At 33.4% G+C, this 11,186-nt stretch overlaps 1 protein-coding gene across 2 annotated transcripts; it reads left to right on the forward strand.

Annotated features, from left to right (window-relative positions):
- The first annotated feature begins 9,041 nt into the window (after positions 1-9,041).
- Positions 9,042-11,186, forward strand: LOC145068567 (mannose/glucose-specific lectin-like). Of its 2 annotated transcripts, XM_079015549.1 has the most exons (4): positions 9,042-9,257; positions 9,814-10,046; positions 10,136-10,585; positions 10,702-11,186. In XM_079015549.1, the coding sequence occupies exons 2-4, from the start codon at positions 9,966-9,968 to the stop codon at positions 10,945-10,947; spliced, it is 777 nt and encodes a 258-aa protein (XP_078871675.1). In that variant the 5' UTR covers positions 9,042-9,257; positions 9,814-9,965; the 3' UTR covers positions 10,948-11,186. The 2 variants fall into 2 exon arrangements, with proteins under 2 accessions (XP_078871675.1, XP_078871674.1); XM_079015548.1 differs by lacking the exon at positions 9,042-9,257 and having other exon boundaries at positions 9,752-10,046.

An 11,186-nucleotide genomic window follows, 5' to 3' on the forward strand; every position in this document is an offset into this window, starting at 1 on the left:
AGTGTTATGTTTATAATAATCATCATGATAGTGGGAGCATAAATGTTATGATTGTATGATTATTATGGAAAGTATTGCAAGTTAGCAATATTAATTATAGAAAACAAGAGTTATACTTTGTAGAGTCGCAATAGTTGAAAAGTTGTTTTGCTATAATTAAGGGAGGGAATATTATGCTTCATTTCAAATCTAAAGGCTTAGGTTGTGGAATGTTAATAATTTAGTCAAAGAAACATAGTGTGTTCACAAATTTCGATTATGATTACGGCATTCCTATTCATAGTTTGAATGTTGAGAACGTAGCACATAGAATATTATGGCAGAAGTTTAATAAAGTATTAAATCTTCATGTAAGACATTATGCATCGTGTCCAATACACTTCCGGTATAGGATCGATTGCAAATGCTATAATATTTGATCATTCTAAAATTTTCCAAATGTCTAGCGCATTTAGAGGGAAAAAGGACAAGAATCGGTTTTGACTAAGATAATTAAACAACTATCAAAGGACAATCCAAAGTTCGCTGAGGATTGGTCACTTGTGAGTAGTTGGAAGTATAGTATTGAATGGACCATATCGATATGAATAAATAAGATTCTATTAAGAATGAGTTATCATGTGGAAAATACAGAAACGTGTCCATATTGGGAATTGAATATTGAAAATCTATGTCTAGATTAGAAACTTTCATGCAAAAGGATGTTCAAAGGAATGTACTTTGAGTGAGAGACATCATATCTAAGGAATTTTATTGTAACAATCTCCGATAGAGGACTTTGTAATATCGTTGGCAATAGTCTTTGTGACTTTTTGTGCTATGACATTATGAAAAGGATCATTGCATAAAATGTTAGAATCTAACATATTCTATAAGTGGCAAGAATTTGATGTTCTTTCACTTATGAAAAAAGGATTTGGAGTTGTGAAATGAGTATGATTGGAAATGTGTTCATTTGATCTATTTCACAAAGTGAGAACCATAGGTAAACATTGTGTGCATGATAAGAGCAAGGGACAAGTGTAATAATTCAAGTAAAAAGTTGATTACCCGAAACAACAAATAATGAGTAATCGATATGGTGATAAATAAAAGGTGTTTTATTTATGCTCAAAGGTTTGAGGCCATATGGGATTAGTATTATTCTTGTGTTTCACTTTGCATGTTTTGACTTCCTGAATGATTTAATTGGTTTAGAACAGTCAAATTATTCGAACGGGCCACAGCCGTTCATATGTTGGAAGTAGGTATGAATAAAGACTGTCATGAATTGGTGTGTGGATTATCTTAAGAGTATTAGACATAAGCAAAATGTTTGCTGCAACGTTCATGAGTGCTTAGGAATATGATTTGAGCAGTGGATTAAACCCACGTTCACTTGGATCACTCCATGAATTGTATCACAAGTGATTGGTGAGACGATAATATCTTATATTCTTGAAACCGAGATGTGTGAGTTGTATCTTGCAAATCGGTTGCACATTGATAATATGTAAACGCACCAGTAACTTGGTGTCATAAAACATATTGTTGTGTGTGATTCGGTGAGTGGGTGCAAGCGAGCATTGAATCAAAGTTTATTCGTTCCTTTTATCCAAAGAAGGATAAAAGCGATATCTTTGGGTCCCTCGATGATTTAGTGATGACAAACGTAAATGCTCGGCCGGGCTAGGGCTAATTTGATTTGTTCAATAAGTCAGTCGTCATAAATCGGAAGTCAAGAAATGGTACAGATAGAATGATTAGAAATCATGTCTTATACGATATCTAGAATGGAGGAATATATGATCTCTTATCTAAAGGACACGCGTATCTGATAGGATCAGAGTTGACAACGGCTTTGGAAAGCTACGATTACAGATCAGGATCTGAAGTCATACGCTGAATAGTTATTAGACTTATCCAAGTGGGAGACTGTTGGATTAGTGTCTAAGTCCATAACTATTTTGGTATGTACTTGACCTGATGGTGCATGGTCCTTTTGGGTTGCCTTCACTAAAGCAACTTGATAGGATGAATTATGGAGAGAAAGGATTAAATATGATTTATTAATATATTATGGGAATAATATATTAAAGGATAAATCATATTGTTTAATTAATATTAGTCAAGAATTAATAAGAATTAAGTTTGTGACTAAAAGAGATTAATTAAACTTAAGGGACTGGAATTGTAATTATAAGATAATTGCAATTGGGCTATGGATTGCCTTATATTATAAGATTGGACGAATTCTATGGGGAAACCCATTGGAAATCCTCCAAGGCCTTTAAGGAAAGGAGTCCATGGGTTGCTTAGGGTTTAAGCATCCAAATTAGGGTTTCCTTGTTAGATAACCCTAATAGCCTCACTATATATAGAACCCTTATGCTCCAAAAACGTGGTGAACTAATGGTTTAGGGTTTCCACATGTTTTTGAGAGCCTCCTTCTCTTCTCTTCTTCATCCTCTTGCTCTTGGTGTTTGTGAACCATTAGAGGAGTGACATTTGTGACTCTAAGCTTTCTAAAGTCATTACAAGGAGGATTTGAGATTGTTATTGCTATATAACAATCAAGGTATGATCTAAACCCTATTTATATGTTATCTTGTTTATCATATTCTAGATCTAGGGTTTATAGTCTTGGATAAATTGCATGTACAATAGAGAAACCTAGATCCAAGCATTAGGGTTTGTATGAGCACATAGGATGTTCTTATAGCTAAAACCCATCAGTTTCACGGTGTGCATACCCTGGCATTATGTCCATATTGGTAACACAGTTGGTATGTAGTATTTGGGTCAAAAAACTGACCCATATGAGTGGGTGTTGGTAGAATTCCCCTACCATTGGAGTTTCCTCCTCTAAATAGTCCTCTTGTACAACTACTGCCACGACCACCTCTATTATTTCAATTGTAATTGTTGCTCCACTGTTGACTCCCTCCAATTACCTCTGCCTTGATTTCCACCTCTACCTGTTTTGTTATTACCACGGCCTCTGCTACCTCGATTTCCATTGTTGTTGTTGGAACGTGGAGATAGGTTAAGTTGAGAGGGAGAGGTTTTGGTAGCAGCTAGGTCTGTGGATTGCTCAATTGGAATTGAAAACTTTTGTTGTAACATCTCTTCTTTAAAAAGTAATTCTGTCAATTCCTCAAGATTAAGGGATTGTCTTACATGAGATGAAGCAGTCGATGTGAGAAATTCTTTGAATTTGGCACCAAGACCACCAAGGATACGTTGAATGAGTTCTGAGTCTTCAAGTGGTTTTCCTGCAGCGGTCAGTGAGTCAGATATGGTTTTGTCTTGGAGAAGATAGTCTGATACAGAGAGGTTTGTTGGTTTCTTGAGATTGTGAAGATGATCTTGTAGGTTTTCAATTTGGATTGTTGATGTGGAGCCAAATCGTTTAGCCAAGACTCTCCATGTTGTTGGAGTTGTATCACATGAGTTCAAATACGGTTGAATTGTTGGGGTAACAGTTCCTTTTATCCAACAACAAATCAAATTTGTAACCTTATGCCATGTTTCATGATCTGTGTTATTTTTTCCATCAGCAAGGATTTTCGGAGGTGGGGTAGGATCAATGACAAATAATAGCTGGTGAGCAAGAGGAAGAGTTTTGAAAAGTGTACTCCAGTTTACATAATTATCGTTGGTAAGATGAGTATGAGCCATGATGGCGTTAGGGTTATAGAAGATTGGGAGAGAATTTGATTTGATCATGGAGAATGAACCAGAATTGGTAGTCCTGGAAGATTCAGAGTCCATGGGATGCTCTGATACCATAAAAGACTGTGTAGAAAAACAGCAACAATATAAACTAGAACAGGGAAAAAGAAAGATCGGAGAAAAAGGTTGAAAAAACCCAGCTTGTATCCCTGTGTCTTTATTATGAATATATATATATATATATATATATATATATATATATATATATATATATATATATATATATATATATATATATATATATATATATATATAAGAGATACAAGGGTAAAAAAGGAAATACACATTTACAGGACTAAACTTATGCCTTAATTATAGGGCCTAAATTGATAATTGACGATGGCAAATCATTCCAAATAATATAATGCACAACACAATATTTTCCAAATATATTTACATTTACACGTTGATCAACAATAAAATACTCTAATCAGTTGGTGGCTTCAACAAAATTTTCAATTCCTTATTTCTTTCTCATACTTGTCGGGTTATAATTCCATTAGAATGATTCAATATTTGTATTTCAGTTTGTTGTCTTGTTCAAAATCAAGAGTGGAAGAAGAGTTCAGAAAGGGTAAGGAAGTGGTGGTGTTGTCCTGTTCAAAATCAAGATAGTTAAAGAAGAGGTTAGAAAGGGTAGGGCAATGGTGTTGGTGGTGGTGGTGTTGCTGTTGTCCTGTTCAAAATCAAGATAGTAGAAGAAGAGATCAGAAAGGGTAGGGTAGTGGTGGTGTTTGGGAAAGAAGATAAGATGAGTGAGAAGAGATGACAAATGTAAAAGTAAGAGTAACGTGTTGTTTGTTTTTTTCTAAAAAAACCACTTCTGAAAACTTATTGTTGTGTCGTGCAGCACACACGCAACACTTGCCCTTCACAGTTGTTTGTTTTTCAAAAGACTTCCGACTTAAAAATTGTTGCGTGTGTGCTGCGTTGCGCAACACTTGAACCTCTGCTTCGAACATCTTCACACCTTATTTTAACTTATTGCAGCAGTCTGCAGAGGTCAAAAAAACAAACATACTTTTTATTACATGTTGCAGCCGTTTGGTCCCCCTCTTCTGCTACAGAGAGTTGCAGAGATGATACGCAGACTTTAGGCAATTTTGCTTCGGAAAAATAAACGGCACCTAAGTTACATTACATGTCCTTGTTATATGTAACCATAAAATAGAAAATTTATAAAATTAAAGAATTATAGAAGAATGGTAAATAGGCCGTTTACCAAGTATTTAACCCTTACTTCTAATAAAGTTAGTCAAAAGAAATAAGACCACGTTTGATAGACATCTTTCTAGGTCCAACTAGATCTTTATGGTTGAATGGACGAGAAAAACTGTTTGATTTGCGCAAAGAAATGGGTCTTTCTTGGTCAGATAGGTCTTTCCTACCAAAGCTGCAAAACCATATTTTTCTTGTTGAATGGGTCAGAAAGACAATTGTGCCCAAAACCTCATATATTTTTTTCTTGGATTATTACTTTTTTATTGGATTATTATATATCAATAAATATTATTTTTAATATATAATATTTATGTATTAATAAATATTATTTTATTGGATTATTAATTTCTTTTAAATAATTTTTTTAATTACATTTTTAGGATTTATTCTTTTTTATTAGATTATTTTATATTAGTAAATATTATTTATAATATATAATATTTAGATATTAATAAATATTACTTTATTGGATTATTAATTTCTTTTATTTAATTTTTTAATTTATTTTTAATGGAATAATTCTTTTTTTACAACACCAACATCATCCTAATTTATTTAAAAAAAATCTCATCATCCCACCATTACCGGACATAAACAAGGTCAAGAATCACACGAGATAAAAAAAATGTTAAAAAGAATAACAACGAACATAAACCGTGAAAAACAATAAACTAAAAACAACATAATCGACTTTCTATTTGGATTTTAATTGATTTATGTTAAATTACTTTGTATGACAATTTTATTTGTATTTTTAAATGATTATTGTGTAATTTTGAATTTGTATGTTTTTTATAATTATTTAGCAACTTCATCCATCACAACATAGAACAATAGAATAATATGGTTCGAAAGGGAAGGGTCCGGCTTGATTGCAACGCATACACCTACATTTTCCGTAACTTTGAGATTTTAGGATTGTACTCTGATAATTGTTTTTATTATAAAATATGTTTAAGGATTTGTTTAAATGATAAATGGGTGCTTTGGTTGTTTTAAAAATGAAATTTTTACCCTCGTGTTTTGGGATGTTACAGAAGACCTCCCTAGATGAACCAGTCGAAGATTGCCGGAAGAATCAATCGGAATTACGAAAGTCAATGCCGAAATAAGAAAGTCAACATCGCTAGGGTTACTATGTGCGTTGTTGTTGAATAAGATGATAAGTAGAATTTGCGCATTTGGTGTTATAATGATTGTTCTATGCTTTGCAAAACAAATGTACAACATCCATGTCCTAATACGTACTGTTGGGGATTTTATAAAAAATAACATTGTAATTTTTTCGTCTATGCAGGTAATAGCAGTTTACTTAATGGTCTAAGAACAAAATATTGTTTTTCTTGGGTGATTCTCTTTGGAACAAAAAAACATTAGTCCTTTGAGATTGTACAAACTAACTGGATTAAAATATTATAAGAAGTGATAATAAATTTACAAAATTTCTCAAATGGTTTTTGTAGTTTCCAAAAAATTATATTTTCAGGATATTCTTATGTGTCACGTATGGTCTTTATGGCTTTAAAATCATGCATGTTAGTATTTTTGTTAACTATATTAAAAAATAAAAGTTATAACAAAGATGTGAATTGAGAGGGATTGGTCGACGAAATATGAATCGGAGACTGAAACTTGATATACCCTAGAACAATACATTTTTGTTACCGCGAGATATATTGGTAGCCACAGATCGTTTGATTCGAATCAAATTTGGAATGGGTACACTTGACGATATGAATCATTTGCAAAATAAACGTATTCGTTCTGTAGCAGATCTTTTACAAGAGCAATTTGGATTGGCCTTGGTTCATTTAGAAAATATGGCTCGAGGAAACGTTACTCCTTTTTTATTATTTTACCTTTTTTAATTATTTACAGTTACCAGAACCCTACCCCTTTAATCTTATTCAACTTCATCACCATTGTCATCGGTTAAATCAAATAGGGCAAATCTGCCGCCACAAAAACCTCTTTTCTCTGGTGGTACATCTCTTGCTCCCTCACCTACTTCCAGCTTTAGCCACCAACATCGTCTCCTCCCCTCTCTATTCCTCCGGTGATGCATCGACATCTATCAGCCCCCTTGAATTTCCTATGACGCTGCCCAGGTCGTAGTTCTCCGTTCAACCCCCCACATAGTCCGCCTATAGCCAAGTATAACCCAACCCAACCCCTAAACTATATACTAGTTCGAACCTATATCCAAGTGCCAATGGATTGATCGAACATATCCACCCCTACATCATGTATGATCAGGGACGCACCCAGGATTTCGTAGTAGGTGTTGCCGGTGACACATTTTTCCTTTTATGTAGTGGCACAAATATAGAAAAAACCAAAAATTTGGAAATTTTTACATTGTATCCGAAAAATAAGGGGTTACCGGTGCTAGTATGGGCATCATAGTGGAACCGTCCCTACGTATGATTATTCCTCCTGCCATTCTTCTTCGTCTACATATATACCATGGTCTACTAAATTGAGAGATGACAATAGGTAGGATCACTTCTTGATACTCACTCCAACAATATCATGAAGAATCGAATGCATATGTTCGGATTAACATTAACATTGTGTTTAGAGTTTGGAATGTGATGGGATTAGGGATATCGAGCATGTTCTTGTTCCATATCCATCCTTGCATACATTAACATTGTGTTTAGAGTTTGGAATGTGATGTGTTTAGAGTTTGGAATGTGATGGGATTAGGGATATCAAGCATGTTCTTTTTTATTAGATTATTTTATATTAATAAATATTATTTATAATATATATAATATTTAGATATTAATAAATATTACTTTATTGGATTATTAATTTCTTTTATTTAATTTATTTTTAATGGAATAATTCTTTTTTTACAACACCAACATCATCCTAATTTATTTAAAAAAAATCCCATCATCCCACCATTATCGGAAATAAACTAGGTCAAGAATCACACGAGATAAAAAAAAAATGTTAGAAAGAATAACAACGAAACATCAACAGTGAAAAACAATAAACTAAAAACAACTTAATCAACATTCTATTTGGATTTTAATTGATTTATGTTAAATTACTTTGTATGACAATTTTATTTTAATTTTTAAATGATTATTGTGTAATTTTGAATTCGTATGTTTTTTATAATTATTTAGCAACTTCATCCATCACAGTATAGAAAAATAGAATAATATGGTCATTTTTCATCATTCAGCTCAGTCAGATGTACAATCAGAAAACTTTCCTAAACAACAACTATTAAATAAAACCTCATTGTGCTTGATTTTGAAACCACAAGAACCATCAATGTAACTATTTCCAAAGATATCTTGAAAGTGCCACTTTTCGAAAAACCACATGACCATTTGTGAAATTTTGTCTTTTAATAATTTTGGTACAAAAGCACAAAAGTCTTTTTACGTAAACGTTAGAGAGAATTTCTAACGGGGTTAACCAAAAGGATCAACCTTACAAGATTTTAAAACCACAAGGACCAGTGGTGTGTAGGATCTTTCAACGCTGTCCTTAGGTTGCCATTTTTTAGAAACCAGGGGTACTAATCCTATTATTTTTTGCTATAATACAATTGATTTTTTTTTTGCAATCTTCTAGGATTTCTGAAACTATAAATACAACTCCTCTTGTGTCGTATTCTTTGCCCAGGTCTTCGATCTCTCTCCGCTCTCCTTCGATTTTGCAACAACAAAATTCTAGTTCTTCCGGGTTTCTGAGTAATCAACTTTGCATTTATCGGTCCTTCCATAGTTGTTGGAACGAACGATAATCGGAAAACCATAGTGACCATTTGTAAAATTTTGTCTTTTAATAATTTTGGTATAAAGGCACAAAAGTCTTTTTATATAAGACTTAACAAAAAATCAATTCTAACATTGTTAACCAAAAGGACCAACCTTGCAAGATTTTAAAACCACAAGGACTAGTAGTGTATCATCTTTCAACATTGCCCTTAGGTTGCCATTTTTTAGAAACCAAAAGTACTAATCACATTATTTTTGCTATCAATACAACTGTTTTTATAGGTTGGCTTCTAGGATTTCTGCAACTATAAATACAACTCATCTTGTGTTGTATTCTTTACCCCAGATCATTCGATCTCTCTCCGCTCTCCTTTCTCTCCTTCGATTTTGCAATAGCAAAATTCCAATTTCTGAGTAATCAATTGCGTTTATCGGTTCTCCCATAGTTGTTGGAACGAACGATTATCTGCCTTAAATCTTAAGATTTTACATTGAAGCTTACAACCTAAAGTGACGTAAAAACTTTAAGGACATGAGACTTTTTTCAACAGATCCAAAGATCAGCGAACATCACATCAGGTTGGTTTTAATTTTTTGTCTCGTTTTTAATTCGTCCGACAACAGGACAATCTTCATTCCACCTTTCTTAACATGATCTCTGATCGTGAAGGATCAAACACAAACTGATTTCCGGATGAAACTTGGTAATTATTAAATAATTGAATTTATTATTCGCGACTAATTGACATATAATTTTCAATATTATTTGTGTACCGACAACAACTTAATCGCAGGAGAGATCAACAATTACTCGAAAATTCTAGTATGTCTCACCCTCTTGTTTTTTTTATTTGTGAGCAATGATTGAAGTTATGAAATATTTTTTTTGCATGAAAAATGCAAGGACAATTAAACTTTATCATCTAATTTTGATATGAATTAACCACCAACTTTTTTTAAACAGTGAACTTGAGGAAAACATGGTTTTGCTTCATGCTTTTTATTTCCATCTAAATTAACGATTCAAAATAGTTACGGTTAGCATGTATATAAGGAGCCATTGGTCATTCATTTGAGAGACACACTTCCTTGTTTCATTTAAGTTATTTTATACTTACAGTGTCTCTCATGGCAGGAGTAGAAAGTAGCAAAGCAGCAGGATTTATTCGAGTCGGAAAATGGGGAAGACAAAGTGGAGATCCTCAGAATGTATGGTCTTTTGAACTTGAGAAAGATCATAAATTGGTGAAGATAACCGTTGACCATGGTGATGTAATATACTCTCTCATGTTCACAACTAAATATAAAGATGCTTTGCACAATTCCGACAAGTTTGGTGGTTGGAATGGTGGAGACACAGTTTCCGAGGTGAGTTGATCTCTTAACTCCACTAATCAATTAAGATGTATATAGCCATCTTTTTATTAATAAATATTCTTGGTGGATTGATTAATCAGGTACTCTTTGACGAAGATGAGGAAATTGTTGAGGTTGGTGGATCCGTTGGTAGTAAAAGTGGTTATCAAGTCATTTCATCTCTATATTTTAAGACAAACAAGACGACACATGGACCTTTTGGTCATGCAACTGAAGATGTTTTTTCTTTACCATGGCACAAAGGCTCATTAGTTGGGTTTTATGGCCTTGCTGGCTATTATATTGATGCCATTGGTGTGTATCTAAAAGCCTATGAGGAAATCATACAGGTTGGAACATGGGGGAAAAATGAACCTGGAACTCCACAAAATGTTTGGTCCTTCCAACTTGAGAAAAAACATCATCTTGAGAAGATAACCATTGATCATGGTGATCTTATATACTCTCTCATGTTCACCACACAATGTGGAGACTCAACACATACTACTCCAATGTTTGGTGGTTGGAATGGTGGAGAGAAAGTGTCTGAGGTAAACAATTCATAAGTATTTAATCTTCAAGTTTCTTTATAATGATTGATATAACATGTCTCTTAGTATCCTTAGCTAGTTATCTTTGATATGTTCAATTTGTCATTCATGGTCAGGTAATATTTGAAGCTGACGAGGAAATAACTGGCATCAGTGGAACAAGTGCATTATCAAGGGGAAGTGTTCCTGACTTACCTGTAATATCATCAATATCATTCATCACAAACAAGAAAACTCATGGACCTTTTGGTAACATAAGAGGAACGCCTTTCCCTGTACCATGGGATGTTGGTTCTTTTGTTGGATTTTACGGGCTTGCTGGCTATTATCTCGATTGCATTGGTGTCTATTTGAAAGCTTGAAAGTTTGAAATAAGGACCAAATAAACTTTGAAATAAGTACGTACTATGAAATAAGGAACATATAACCCTTTGAGGTTATCATGTCTATTCAAAGGTTGTCACCCATTACTATGTTATGCTATTGCTAGCTACTTTGTGTTTCATAGTCTGAAAATGATAGCCATGTACTCATCATCATATCATATGCTCTATCATGTTATTACAAATAAATTATCTACCAAGGATGATTCCATCAAGAC

This window comes from Lactuca serriola, chromosome 8, assembly GCF_051521515.1.
Source record: "Lactuca serriola cultivar US96UC23 chromosome 8, Lser_US96UC23_V15, whole genome shotgun sequence".
NCBI classification, from domain to species: Eukaryota; Viridiplantae; Streptophyta; class Magnoliopsida; order Asterales; family Asteraceae; genus Lactuca; species Lactuca serriola.